At 48.7% G+C, this 15,141-nt stretch overlaps 1 protein-coding gene across 1 annotated transcript in view; it reads left to right on the top strand.

Moving 5' to 3' along the window:
• The window catches only part of EFL1 (elongation factor like GTPase 1), a 64,629-nt gene that overhangs the window by 35,137 nt on the left and 14,351 nt on the right, over positions 1 to 15,141 (top strand). The window contains exons 16-18 of the mRNA XM_037164223.2: positions 7,312 to 7,443; positions 9,125 to 9,272; positions 13,150 to 14,123. Of these exons, the coding sequence (XP_037020118.2) occupies positions 7,312 to 7,443; positions 9,125 to 9,272; positions 13,150 to 14,123 (1,254 nt within the window). The remainder of the gene's footprint in view (positions 1 to 7,311; positions 7,444 to 9,124; positions 9,273 to 13,149; positions 14,124 to 15,141) is intronic.

The raw sequence follows: 15,141 nt of genomic DNA, 5'->3' as shown, positions 1-15,141 counted from the left end.
GGTAGATTCTCACACCGTAGATTCATCTCAGCCGTCTCTCAGTGCCGTGTGAGCTGGAGCCGCGAGAGCAGACTCTTGTGTCGGGCTTCCTTCCTTTGGTGCCTGGCTCTGGGGCTCATGTGTCACTGCACAAGGCTGTGAGAAGTCCGTTCTTTTTGCTGTCTGGTGGGACTGCGCCGTTTATCCACTCTTCTCTTGGTGAACATTTAGATTATGTCCCGTATTTAGCTATTTGTGAATGTTGTTGCTTGGGATGTTCTGGTCTTTTACTGAGTATGTGTACATACACATTTCTGGCTGTGTCATACAGTAGGGTTATGTTCAAGCTTAGTGACTGTTACAGTTTATACTTCCCGGAGTCTCTCAAAGTTCTGTTTCTCTATCTTTGCTCCAACATTTTTTATTCTTATTTGAGCCATTCTCATGTGTATGGAGTAGTATTTTATGTTGGTTTCCTTGATGACTAGTGAAGTTAAGTGCTTTTTCATCTATTTGTTTACTGTAGTTTATTTTTTTACTTATTTATGAAGTACCTGCCTTTTTTCACTTTTTAAAAAATATTCTCTGCTGCTTTTGTATTGTTTATAGGCATTTTTATATGTTTTTTATAGAAGTACCTGGTTTGATATATTTATTACAGATAGTTTCTCCTACTCCCTAAGTTAACCTTCCTGCTAATTATTTAAAAGTAATCATTCATTATCTCAACACTAACACTATTACAATTTTAACTTGTAGTTGTATTTCTCTTTTGATTTATATAATTCTATTTGTAAAGAATTTTATATTCTGTTTTATCTGTGCCAAAGTAGTCTTTAAAATTTAATTTATTAGTGGTTGTATGGTATTTCATGTAGTTACCCAGTCTTCTATTACTGGGCATTTAGGATGTTCTTACTGATAAAAATTGTTACATTGTAGAAATGTATTCATCTGTTATTTCCCAGGAGGATAGTGAAGGGGAATGGATTAATCACTCTGGGACCCCATCTCTAATTAGTGTCTCCGTTAATACAGCTCATACCAGTGCCTTTGTCCTTCATAAAGAGTTTGATCGTCTTACAGCAACACCAGTAGTGAGCAACTGAGCTTTTATAGTATTCAAAACTGAGATCCATCCCTTCTAGAATATAAAACTGCACTGATACTTAAAATGACATTAACATAAAAATTCCGACTGGTAGTTGTTTACTCTGATCTCATTGATCTGTGACACGGTCTGTCGGTGAGAACTGAGCTGCTTTGAAAGCTGCTACTTCTCACAGGCACGCACTGGAAAAAAGATTGGCTGGAATTAACATGACCTGTGTTTGCTGAAAATTTGGTTAGCATTCTAGTATTGTTACTTTTCCCCTTAGGAATTATGTCTGTCCAGTTGGTTCTAACAGCCAGTGAGCTGTATCTGGGCCCTCATAACAGCCACATCAAAGCACAGACCCACAGCTGGGGTCCCCAAAATCTCAGGCTGCGAGGCTCCGGGGCTGGAATGTATTATCAGCGATAATGTGACTGGATTGTTAAAATGGCGTAGCAGCACTTACGGTAACCAAAGGCCAGAAAAATGGTATAAAATGGAATGTGGCATCTTGGTATCTTCATCCCCATCTCCTCCGTGGTGCTCAGCACAGGTCTGTTAACATAACTCATGGGTAGATTAGCTGGTGACGCAACCCTAAAAAGCACAGGACTTCTCAAGTCGTGACCTTTCCGACTGCAAGGTTCTGTAGCTCCTTCTACATTCCACAATTCCTGACGTGACTTCGAGGAAAACATTAATCAGTAAAGAAGTGTTCCTTCCAAATGGCAAGGACACAGGGGCAAACTCAGGTGACATAGGACAGCCTCACGCTGGCCTGGCCTGGCCTGGCCTGCGGGTGGGTCTGCAGATGAGGGTCTTTCCGAGGCACTGAGGCTGTCAGACTGCCCGCGCTCAGGACCTTGATTGACCTCAGGAGACATTCTGGCTTGCAATCAGATAGGAACTTGAGACTCCCTGTGTGGACCCTGGGGCCAGGGAGTTCAGGTCTGGCAGTTCAGAGGTGAGAGCACAGTTTCAGTTCTTAGGGCCTGGATTGATTAATGCAAATGTCGTGCACTTATAGCTTAACCCCAGGGCTTCTTGTCGAGTAATCCAACCATGCAAGCATTCAAGGCACAGAAGCTGCAAAAACGTGTCTTAGAGTTTCTGGCTTAAAAGGAATTTTTTTTATAATCATAAGAATGGTATATAATATAGTGAATATTCACCTAGCAATGAAATTGAAAGATAGCTAGCTGTCAACCTAATTTCAGAAACATCAGTACAGCGCCCTCGTTCATTTCCGTTGATCTGTAGCCAGACAGACGACCGTTAACCACCGCACACTGCCTGGGTGTGTTTTCTAGGTCGGGTGACTTTCTCAGGGAGGCGTTATTTACCGACCTTGCTGTTTTTCTTTCATCTGATCCACTGCCCACAGAAAAAGCTCCTAGTTTGAGGTGCCCTTCTTCACCTTCCCCATTCGTTCTGTTTTCCCTCAGTCTCCTTTCTTTGGTCATTCCAGACAGGACCTTTTGTGTGCTTGTGACCAAGTGTCATTTCATCCAGAAGTGACCCTGCTCCCGGTTTTTATTTGGAAATATTTTGAGTTTAAAGGTAGAAGAAATCTGGTTATAATTTCTTCATTGAGTAAAGCCGTATCTCTTTTCTTTTATAAAATCTTAAAACAAATTTTCAGCATTGTTTAAAAAATTTCAAACTATACTAGGCATCCTGTCCTTCTTAGGCACTAAACTTTCTACGTTTCACATTTATTTAAATCACTTGAATTGGAGTGCACGTCTTGAGGGAGCATCACTTCAATAAAATGATGTGTTGTTGTAAAAAATATAAATGTATGTCAGTGGCACAGGGTGCAGCTTTCGTAGTGGGATCTGACCACAAATACGCGTTCGTGCCCTCAGAGAGGGCATTGCAGCCTCCTTCACAGGTCACTGGGTGACAGCACAAAGCGAGTGCGCAGCTTGTCCCACACACCAAAAACCTCCGAGTTGGGTAACGTGTCCAGTAGCCAGACAACTACCACTACTACCACGACCGTCGTCACCGCCGCTGCTGCCACCTCTTTTCAGTGAGTGCCTCCTGCAGACCCGGGGCTCCGCCACCTCACAGTGACCCTGGGACAGTGCCCCTGTCTCCTCTGGGCGTGACGTGGCGGGTGTGGAACGGAAACTTGGGAAGGTTAGGTCGCTTGGCATGAAGCTAGAGCAGTCGTTACATGTAGGTTCCTCCGATTGCAAGTGGAACAGAACAAGGTGCAGGTTGGCTGAAGAAAAGAGGTGGTGGCCGTGGCGGCCTCGCAGGCAGTGGAAACGCCTTGGCATACCCCGCAGCTGCACACGGGGGCTGGTCTCTGACCAGGGCCCCCAGCAGGGCCTGCCCCGCACCCCAGCACCCTCCCGACACATCTACACAGACGTCCACACGTCTGTCGGAAAAGAAGTTCATTCTCCAGATTCTGCATTTTCTCATTTCCTGTGGTCTCCTGAGAAAAGAGCCCCAGTCTCGATGTGACTTGCTTAAAAATTATTAGCAGGGATAAGCCCCTTTTGTCCCTATGAGAAGAAAAAACGTCTGCCCTAGTGATGTCACTGTTGCAAGACTTTTCCCTAGGACCTCCTGTAACACCAAGAGTTGAAGGGCAGTAGGTTCCATGGGCTTGTTGAGCATCCTGGACAGACCCGATCTGTCCTCTGAAAACCTTAGCTGCACAGCGCCGATCCGCTCTGGAGGTGCTAGCCAGGCGGGCTTGGAAAAGGCCCGATTCGTAGTTATGTGCTCACCCGCCTACCTGTCTCCATGACGGAAGTTACCGTGTGCGCAGGTCCCCTGACTCCCTTCTCAGTGGAGTCCAGGAGCGGAATCTGTGTTTCTGTGGGAGACACAGAGTAAGGGTGTAAAACAGAGCAGAGGACCGTGGCTTGTTCAGCATGCAAGGACCGAAGGGCCCAGTGCAGAAGGCTGTCTCCCAAACCCAGGTCTTCGAGATTCCACCGCCCGGGAAGCCTGTAGTTCATGTGTATGTATGTGTGTGTGTCACGGGGAACAGGTTGATGGTTCCTGGGTGTAGTGATGTTAAATTTGGCTTGGAATAAAACTGGTCATTAGAAGACCGTATTCTCGCTAGAGGATTCACATATTTTTCCCACAGTTTTTTTTTTTTTTTTTAAATCTCAATAACGTTTCTCTGTCTTCAGTGAAAGCGTACTTTACAAACTCACACTTCCCCAGAGGCGGGGGTGCCGTTCCGTCCAGACGAGGAGCAGGCCTCCCCCGGGAAGCAGGGTTAGACTTTGGTCGTGATTTCCCCGTCTCTGCCTGCCAGCGTGACCTCATCCTGGGCTGATTCAACCCGTGCTACATACAGGCCGGTTTTAAGAATAAAAAAAGTTGTCCGCGGGAGGCCATCCGTCTCTCAGGCCCCACACGGTATTTTTAGTTTCATACAGTACAAGATGCGCTGTAACGGGAAACATTAGAGATTGCCTGGAAAACGTTTGGGCCTGGCAGTGTTTGCCAGATGCCGGGTTTTGGTTGGGAAGTGTGTGAAGGGTGCGGTGCGCAGCCTGGCCAGGGCCCGTGTGCGCCCCTCAGAAGGGTGTTCCCCGTGGTGTGAGCTGTGGTCCACACACTCGCGTGTCTGGTTGTGCTTGTGTGGAGAAGAGCCGGGACCAGAGAGAACGTGGGTCGTGCATTTTCGGCTGGACACACGTCACTGGTGTGCACCTGGGGTCCCTTGTGTTTGGCGAAGTGTCTGCACTCCGTGGTCCCGTTATCTCAGCCCCTTTCTCTCTCTCTCATTTAAGCCATGTGCCTTTGTTTGATGGACAGTAAGAAAATTTTCACCCTTCTTCATCTTTGAAGCAAATCAAAGCCACACCTGTTTGGGGTGTTTATTTTCCCAACGGTCACTTCTCTCCCAGAAGTTCTGGCGTGACTCCCTTGTTCTTCATCCATCCCCTCTCCCCAGTCAAAAGATGTTTTTAGCAAATGTATTTTATAGGGAGGAAGCATTCCCCCCTAATTGTTATTAGTTGTTACTAAAGCAGCTGGAGTGAAAGTAAACAGATGAAAATCATCTGGGCACTTACATAATACAAAATTGACGTGGGCCAGCAGAGGAGGGGAATATATCAGAGTGAAAAGACTCACACTGTCAGAATGGCGTGACTGTGGGCACACTGTCCTGTTTTCAGAATTGTGCTTGATAACCTCATCTGTAAAACAAAGGGCTTGTTTTAAATTATATTTTGTATTGATTTCAAGTTATACACTTAATAATTATTTAATAGTTTATAGAGAAATTCTCAAAGTGATTTTAAATCATTGTCTTGTGATTCACCAAAAAAAAAAATTGTCATGGTCTCTTGCCTTGGTTTTAACAGTGTATTTTAAGAGAAGTAAAAAGGGTGACGTGTAGTTTTGTACTATCTTTAGAGCACCACTTTTTCCATAAATTTCTTCCTTTTGACTAGGAAGACTGTGGTACCGACGTTTTTTCTTTGATCCTTTTTAGGGGAATTGTAATCATGTGTACAGATCAAGGCATATGTGAATAGCAAGAATAGATCTGGTCATTTGAACAGCAAAATGTAATCCAGAAGTTCAAGGAGACGGTGTTGAGAATATGCTGACCATCTGTAGCCCGTGTCTCAGGTGATAGGGAGGAGGCACCAGCTCTGTCTTTTCATCGGAACCACACGCCGTGTGTGCAGGAAGGAAGTGCATGCTGGTCAGAGGTCAGAAGCAGGGGGGCTGAGGTTGGAAAGAGACTATTTACGGTGGGGTTTTCCTAAACCCCTGGCCTCGTGGGAGATGTCATATCTGATAGACTTGGTGGAAACTTGGGCAGACCCCGACCTATGGCCCAGCAGAGACCTCTCTGCGTGCTGACCCAAGAGGTCATAAACTGCGTGCCGGCCCAGGCACAGGGACCGAATGTGACAATTCTGTGTGGAGAGGGTCCCACACACACACACACACACACACACACGAAAGGTCCAGAAATGGTGTCACGAGCTGAACAGGTAGAGGAGTTAATGGTGTTTAGTGTGAGGCAGAGAAAGGTTAAAAGGGCTTGGCAGGTGCCTTCAAAGTCCAGAGGGTGGTTCGTACAAGTAGAAGCAGCGCGTTTTCTGTGGACTCTGCAGTCCTGATCTAGGAATGTGTGCCTTTGCGGGGGGGGGGGGGGGGGGCAAGTTTCAGTGTGACGCAGGATTTTCTTACAGCCAGAGCCGCCACTTCAGGTAGTGAGACAGTGAGTTCTGGGAGCATGCAAGGGGCGTGGTTATAGGGGTGGGCGCCACACTGTGTGCTCAGACTGGGAGAAACCTCCACGGCGCCTCCCAGGCTTGAGTGTTGGAAGCCTCTGCTTCTGCATCTCTGCCCAGCTGGAGGTTCAACTGGGTGGCCTCCCATCCTCTGTTCCTTTATGTCCACTTGTCAGCCGGAGGGGGCGCCGTTACTTCCTGCCCCAGGTGCGGAAGTAGAATGCCGACGAAGCGTCCACGTCCATTTCTCCTGCGCCCCCTTTTCATGAAGCACGTCGTCAGTCTCCCCTCCCGAGCCTTCCTCAGCTCTCCCCGAGCCCCAGAGCACAGCAGGGGCCTTTGCGTGGGTTTCTTCATTTGCTCTGAGGTGTGTCTGCTCTCACTCCGGCTGTGAGGCTCAGGGTGCCCCTTCCTCTCCTTTGGGGCGTCCTCTCTGCTCCCATCTCCTCAAAGACAGATACACCCTTTATTTTGATGAAGATGGATTTCTAATGAAATAATGTCTTCTGCACATCTGCTTGCATAGGGCTAAAGGTGATTAAGAGATTTAACGCTTGGTGTTGCTGTGGAGCCCCTGACCCTGTGCCATCAGGAGAATGTCGGCCAGCCCCCTGCTCCACTTCAGGCCCCCGGCTGATGGCTGCGTAGGACTTAATATGTTTTAAAAACTAGGAGTTATAATTAGGAATAGTTCCAGTGTTTTCAGACGTGTGTATCTGGACACGATCGTTTTCGTGATCTGAATAGGTGTGTGTTGGCCCAGTTTGTTGGAACCAGATTTGTACGTTTAGAAAACAGAAACTAGCAGAATTTCTGTCTCTGCAGCAGCAGTTAAATAGTACCCAGGGGTCCAAAACCTCCACCCAGGTCCGCCTCATTCCTTGCAGCGCTTTCTTAGTGTTTTCCGTGTCACGTGTGTACTGGGTCCATGCTCTCATTTTTCTAATGTGAGTTTAGGATTTATCATCTTCTGCTGACCCCACGGCTCTCTCCTCCTGGCAGGAATAGGGGGCCTTCAGGACTTCGTGCTGAAATCCGCAACCCTGTGTAGCCTGCCCGCCTGCCCGCCCTTCATACCGCTCACCTTTGAAGCCACGCCCATCGTGAGGGTTGCCGTGGAGCCGAAGCACCCAAGTAAGATGACCTTGTTCTAAAAAGCATGTGGTGTTCCTGACACTTTCTAAATGCCTTGGAGCCTTGCTCCCTCGCCATTTGTTCCAGCAGTGCTCTGAGCTGTCCCGCGAGTACGCAGTGGAAGTAACCCTCCCCACTGGGGGGTCCGCAGGCCCCCAGCCCTGCCGGGGGCTTCTCACCTGTGCCTGGGCGACTGGGCCTCTTCAGGCGCCTCTGCTCACCAGAGGCTGTGCTCTGCTCGGTGGCAGAGGCCGGGCCGTCTCCGCTCCCCAGCTCGGGGCCAGAGCACTGTTTCTGACAGCCAGGGTGTGATTTTCTGAACGTCGTCTCCGGGGTCCATGTCTTGTTTGAAAAAGTGTCTTCTTTGCCTGTTGATAAACTGTCCCCCTCACCATGAAGAGACAGATCTAAGTGTTTACCCTATTGATTGATTGATTGATTGATTTGGTCTTTTAAGGATCTGTCATAGTCTCATAGTGGTGGCAGCCATTGTTTTTACTGATCTTTACCTTGTGCTTGTTACTCATATAGTCAGTGATCTTTTTGCAGGAATCTCTTTAAACCACATTTCAGATTCTGGGAAGGTGGAGTCAATGCAGGTAACATCTGTGACCTACTCAAGGAGATGGAAGCAAACCGCGGTCTGCAGCAGAGGGGCCAGTGCGGCTTCTCTGTCGGCCCCACACGCCGGGCCGCCCTCCCCGGCCCCCCGCAGGGCTCCCTGCGTCCGCGTGTGACACAGGACTGCCCCACACCCCCACAGAGCTTGGCCCCGGCCAGCTGCCCGTGACGGTGACACAAGTCCCTCCGCTTCTCTGTGCCCGTCTTCTCGTCTGTAAAAGGACGACAGGGACCCGCTCTGCCTCTAGTTAGAGTTCACGTGTGACATAATGTTCGCTGGTGTGAGGTGCTAGTTGTCATTAGAAAAGCCTTACCTCACAAATGGAGTGGAATGCATGTGGATAACGAGCCCTCGCACATGCACTCAGAGCCGCTGACTGCGCAGGGCCTCCTCCAGCGTGTTGAACACCAGCACCGAGTGAGGAGTCGCCGAGCCCCTTTAAGTGCAGGCAAGGAGCAAGGCTGCGTCAGAGTGCCCCCAGAGCCGCCGTCTCCGCTAGATCAGCAACAAGGGGCTGTGTCTGGCCGGCCTCGAGGGCACAGTAAACAGCCGCGTCTCTGCCAGGGGGTGAAAAAGCAGCCGCACCTGAGTGCAGGTCAGAGCCCCCCACGCACACCCGCATTCCCAGGGGCCGCAGGCAAACGCAGTGGTGCAGCGAGGGCACAGGCGGAGCAGGGGCAGCGGGCTCGCTGTGTGAGGGTGCCGGGGAGCGCGCTGCGGCCACCCTGCGAATCCCACACTTGTGTCAGCGGTTTCACACGGGATTGTTTTAAATAGGGGCTCCGGTGCCGTTTTCCGAGTGGATCACCGTAGGAAACGCGAGTTTCGCCTCTTCGTCGATTTTATCAGCGAGAGTGTGTGTGTGTCCCGTTAGCTCTCGGTACGAATACAGTTGCCGGGAGGGGCTTTTCTTCTCATCACAGCACTGTTTGGAAGGAAACTAAACCACCGTTTGAAGAGTCTGTTTTCCTGTTCTGTTCCCTTCCTTGGGGAATTGCCTGTAGGTTGTTTCAGCGCCCGTATGGTGTTTAATCTTAGCCTTCCGTTTTGTTAACTCAGGTGAGATGCCTCAGCTGGTCAAAGGCATGAAGCTGCTGAACCAGGCCGACCCCTGTGTGCAGGTTTTGATCCAGGAGACGGGTGAGCACGTGCTGGTGACGGCGGGGGAGGTGCACCTGCAGCGGTGCCTGGACGACTTAACGGAGAGGTGCGTTTGCTGCGGCGGCGGCTCCGGAGTCAGCCGGCGGGCACCGAGAGCTGCTCCCTAAACCGTCTGCACCTGCGCCAGGCTTTGTTTTGGGGGGAGGACATGAAATGTCCCCAAAACATGAACTGTCACTGGCGATTAGATTTAATTTTTAATAACCAACAAGTACAATCACTTCTACACTTGGAGACTTCTGCATTTCAGCTTGAGTCAAAATATTTATACGCATGTATGTTTTACTCAAAGTCCACGCACACAGCATGGCAGGACAGCAAAACAAGGTAGCTGGGTCCCCTCCCCTGTGAGCTGGGCTGCGGTAGGGACCGCCTTCCTTCCCTGTCCATGGGGTCTCTGCGGGGCACACCGTGGGGAGCCTGGGTGTCCCTCTGTCATAAGGGTCTGTGAGTGTCCTAAAACAGGCCTCCCAGATGACTCTGTGTAACGTCCTGTCTTTATCCCAAAGGCACAGAGTTGGAGCAGTTAGGATAATGTGGGAGAGGAGGGGGCGGCGGGGGCAGGGGTGTGGGAAGGTCCTGCAGGCGGGACGTGTCCCCGTTTCTGGGTCAGTGAGAAGGGCGCCGCGGCCGCGCTGCCCTCAGACCTGGGTGGGGTCTCGGTCGGCACAGAGCCGGACGGGAGACGCTGCATCTGGTCCGCGGTCGTGTCCGTTTTCTTGGCGTTTCTGCCGGTCCTCAGGTTGGTTAGGTAATGATGCCAATTGGATAAATCATAATGTATAGTGTATTTTAAAATAATAGCTTATTCTCAGAGGTTGTTCCAAAAAAATAGCGAAATGGTTTTATTATTTGGGGGGCAGGGTCTTAGAACTAAATTATTTTCTCTTCACACTCTTTGCTATCAAATTATAATCCATTGTTAACCCTGAATTTCTTAGGCTGTTAACACTCTTCTTTAAAAAATAACTTTTTGGGGGTACTTAGAATTATATTTCAAGTAATACCTTGTAAGCCTAAAATGAATTTCAGTTGAATTATTTGTTTCTCTGTTTAGATTTTTTATTTTTATCTCATGGTTTTCATCACAGGTACTTTTTAATCTCAAGAAAAAGAAAAACTGTACTTTATAATAAGATAAATTAGTTGTCTAGAAATATGCCCTTAACATCACGTTATAATGTTTTACAAAATAATTCATTGTGGAAACCACTCTATGTAAATTTTTTTAGAAACTATATCTAAACATCTAAAAATAATTTAGACTGAATGATGACAATGAAAATAATTTTTCAAAAAAATATATGCTGCTGTAGTAAGATACTTTTACAAATTCTGGAGTGCTTAACTGCATTTCCTAAAAATTCCAGTGTCTGAAAGTGATGACACTTCCCCTAAAAAAGCCACTTCCTTAACACTGGGTCTGTCTGAAGGAGGCATAAGTTCAAGGTCAAGCTCAGTGTTCTCGTTAGAGCTCAGAGAGTGGCCTGGAGCCCAGGCAGGGAGGGGTCTCCCTAGTCCCCTCACCTGGGCTGTTGTCAGAGGAGTCACCTGGACCAAGTGTGGGACCCAGGACGGGGGAGCACAGTGGCCGGACAACACAGGAGTCGCTGTCACAGTCACAGTCGACTGCGTGTCCTTGGAGGCAGTGACGAGCTCCGCACCGCCGGGGTTTGCAGAGCCCTGGCTCTGGGGCGCTCGCCGGTGGGACAGCCGTGCACGCACTGCCCCTCCATCCACAGCGTAGCTTTGGTTCACTCCGTCAGTGATCACTCCAGCAGACTCCTGGGGCGTCCCCGAAACTCGAGGGGCTGGCGACTCACAGCCTTTCAGACCTTATCTATGGCGTAAGGAAAAGAGGGTCGTCACACACGGATGCACCTTCCAGTTTCAGTAGCTGTGTAGTGGGCTCTCTCGGTCCCACGTACACGGACATGTGTCTTCTCAGTAATTATAATTTTAAAAATGTTTTTTTATTCCTAAGATTTCTAAGTGCTTTATTTTTATCAAGATAGATGTTAAAGTTTATTGAATGCCAGTTTGGCATTTCTAAACATGCTTACATACATTATTTGACATTTCTAATGCGATCTGCTACTTTAACAGATCGTATGAAAACGAATCAGTTTTTATAACCTGTGATGTATTTTTCTATTATGCCGTTCAGTTTCATTTTTCAGTCTATTTTAACAGGTAGGAACCTGAATTCTGAGCCCACACCTAGATTTGAACCCCAGCTTCCCTCCTTGTTAGGTGTTTGACTGTGGAGAAGTTACTCAGTCTTACCCAGTTTTCTCCTTTGCAACATGAAGGTACTACAATAGCTGGAGAAATAATACATGTGAAGTAGTTAGCAGTGTCTCACACATAATGAGTGACTGGTAAATAAATAAATAAAACACATGTATCCATTTTTTCATTGTTATTTCATCTTGGATTTTATATCTGAATTCTTAGGTAAGTTTAAACTTAAAGTTTTGTCTGTGCATGCTGTCTTTCTCAAAAAGGTTTGAGCATCAGAGATCAAAGTAACTTTAAACTAATACATGAGATGAAGCTTCATATTGTACAGTATACTGTCTGTGGCATGTGAAACAGGCTTGTCCCTGAAAGCGAACAAACTCACCGGTGGAACCAGAACCTTTCTTGGAGATTTTTTTTTTCCGCAACATTTTTTATTACTTTAACACGTTATAGTCTGTTCAGGTTCTGAATTCTAAAATAAATTTTTATAACATTATTTTTAGAAAATTATTGATTACGTTTTCAATATAAAATCTGATAAAGCATACACCTGTCCTATACCCCAAAAATATAGAAAGCAGGCATAAATCTAGAGTCAAATGAAAGCATTTCAAAAAGTTTTAGTATTATTTTCTTTATTGAATAATACTTCCCAAGGAAAAGTCGTTTCAAGATCCCAGAATTTCACAGAGTACATATGTGCACACACAGGTACACGTACAGCATTTATACATGCGTTTGTCCGTGTTACCAAGGGCACACGCAGACCAGACTGCAGCACTGGTGTGTCCTGGGAACGGCACGGACAGACGCCAGAGGAAGAGACCGAGTGGTCTCATCGTGGCCGCAGTCACTCCGCACCAGCGCTCAGGGTCCACCCTCTGTGAGCTCGTTTTGGGGAAAATCAGCCTGAGGCTGAAGTCGACGGCGTGTGAAAGGAGGCTCTCTGAACTTGGTGCCACCCTGTGCTGTTCAGGGCAGTAGCCACTAGACACATGCGGCTGTCGAAACACAATCAGAAACTCAGTTCCTCAGTCACACTCAGCCACGTTTCAAATGCCGTGTAGCTTCGTGTGGCTGTTTAAACTTAACTAAAACTGAACAAAAATAAAAACGCATGTCCCCAGCCGTACTAGCCTCATTTCAAGTGCTCCACAACCACAGTGCACACGCCGATACAGGGACAGCAGAAACGTGTCTAGACAGACTCCTGGACGGGGCCCGCCAGGCCGTGAGCTGCCTCGTCAAAGCCAGTGCGGAGTCGGGGATGTGGCAGGGTGTCCCGGGCTTCTGTGATTCTTGGTCTGTTTAGTGATAGAATTATTGCGCCTTTTGTCTCCAGACCTTTGAATTGGTAAATAGTATTTTACAGACTTCATGTGTCAAATCTTATTAAAATACTTATTTTGCATTCAGAACATTCTTATCCAAATAGACGGTTTATTTAGTTTGAGGATGAACAAAGCGGTGAAATTCTGCTACATGCCAAGAGCTCCCTGAAGGTGTGTTCCCATCCGTCTTTTTGATCTCAAATGCCAGCGATTTATCTCTCATTGTAGAATAATTTTTATGTTTCTGTGTTTTTTGCATCATCCCCATTGTATACTATTTCTGTGTGGGAGTTACTACACTATTTTCGTAATGACCTTCTGTTATGTTTCTCTTTAATTTGCCTGTAGGTTTGCAAAGATTGAAATCAGTGTGTCTGAACCCATTATCCCATTCAGAGAAACCATCACAAAACCCCCCAAAGTGGACATGGTCAATGAAGAAATTGGCAGACAACAGAAAGTTGCAGTCATACACCAGACCAAAGAGGATCAAAACAAAATCCCTGAGGGGATCCAGGTGGACTCCGATGGGCTGATCACCATGACAACGCCCAACAAGTTAGCCACGCTCAGTGTTCGGGCCATGCCCCTTCCCGAGGAAGCCACTCGGCTGCTGGAAGAGAACAGCGATCTGATCCGCTCTATGGAGCAGCTGACGTCGTCTTTGGCTGAGGGCGAGAATGCTCAGGCGATTCACCAGAAGACCCGCGAGAAGATCTGGGAATTCAAAGGGAAACTGGAGCAACACCTAACCGGGAGAAAATGGAGGAACACCGTTGACCAAATCTGGTCGTTCGGCCCAAGAAAATGCGGGCCCAACATACTAGTAAATAAGAGCGCCGATTTTCAGAGCTCTGTGTGGCCTGGCCCAGCCGGCACAGCTTCCAAAGAAGCCAGCGGGTACCGTGACGTGGGCAACAGCATCGTGAGCGGCTTCCAGCTGGCCACGCTCTCCGGCCCCATGTGCGAGGAGCCCCTCATGGGCGTCTGTTTCGTTCTGGAAAGGTGGGAACTAAGTAAATTTGAAGAACAAGGAGCAAGTGACAAGCAGGACCGGGATCTGGTGGAAGAGGGGCAGGAGGAAAGCGCAGCCCGTTCTGGGGGAGAGGGGAGCCTCGCGCTCCAAGACGGCCACCCGGGGCCCGTGGAGAAGCGGACTTCCCGGAAAGGAGAGCCTCCCCTTTCCGACTGCTACGGACCCCTGTCGGGACAGCTGATCGCCACCATGAAGGAAGCGTGTCGCTACGCCCTGCAGGCGAAACCCCAGCGCCTGGTGGCAGCTATGTACACGTGTGACATCATGGCGACCAGCGACGTGCTTGGTAAGGACGGGGGACGAAGGCGCGAGACAGCCCCGCACGGCAGGGGCGCTCTCAGGTCAGAGCTTAGTCTCGCTTGCTGTTATTCTCTACAGAAGGTTCATTGTCATATGATTTACTAAGGCACGGGATCTTTGAGAGCCACGAGCCTTAAACATGGACATCTTATGCTTGGGGGGAGGCTTGATTACTAAAGATCTTTTGCAATGAATAGACTCTCCTCTGCGGTGGAAGGTCTGGTAAAGGAGGTGTAAACCGCCCGTATAGGTTACCATCTAAACCTGTGCAGCATTTTATCCTCAGGTAAATAACCGTATCAGTCTGGGTAACCAGAGTCGCTCCAGAAATGATCAAAGAGGGCAGCACCGTTCCTGTCGTCCCAGCACAAAGGGGCTTCTGTGGATTCTGGGCTCCTTCTGATGAAGGACGGCATGTGAGGCTTTACTCAGCGCTGACCATTATATCAGAGTCTCCCGATTTCTGTCCCTTTCGGGGAGGATCCATCAGGACCTCGGGAGGCCGGGAGCCCTGGCACCCAGCGGCTGTTTTGACTCTTTGACAGGTAGTATTTTTCCCAGACTGCTTTCCTTCACCCGTTCAGAAGAGAATAAGTCAAGGGAGGTTGTGACCACAAATACAGGGCTTGCAGCCCAGCACCCAGCGGTTGTCCCACCCACTTGGGACTGCAGGGCTGTTCCGTGGCGGCGAGGGGGGTGGAGAGGGGAAGCGAGCACCGGGTGAGAGAGCGCCCACTTGCCGGACCCCTCTGGCGCCTGGGCCCTTTGAGTCAGTGTGCCATTATTCCCTTTAGTAAGAGAATCCTGATGTATTCTCAGAAGCAGAAGTCTAAACCGATAAATTTCTTTTTCCTAAAGAAATGTGGGCTTACCTCACAGGAGGCTCCTGTGGGGTGAACTGGGCGTCCGCAGCCTCGTTCCAAGGGTGGCGGGTTATACAGGGGTGTGTGCCGGGGGTCCAGTCCACAAGGAGGGCCCCTGGCCCGCGGGCTGCTCAGCCTCAT

Source organism: Artibeus jamaicensis, unplaced genomic scaffold (assembly GCF_021234435.1).
Source record: "Artibeus jamaicensis isolate MK-2021 breed Jamaican fruit bat unplaced genomic scaffold, CSHL_Jam_final scaffold_612, whole genome shotgun sequence".
In the NCBI taxonomy this organism is placed as follows: Eukaryota; Metazoa; Chordata; class Mammalia; order Chiroptera; family Phyllostomidae; genus Artibeus; species Artibeus jamaicensis.
This window is presented reverse-complemented; position numbering and strand designations above follow the sequence as displayed.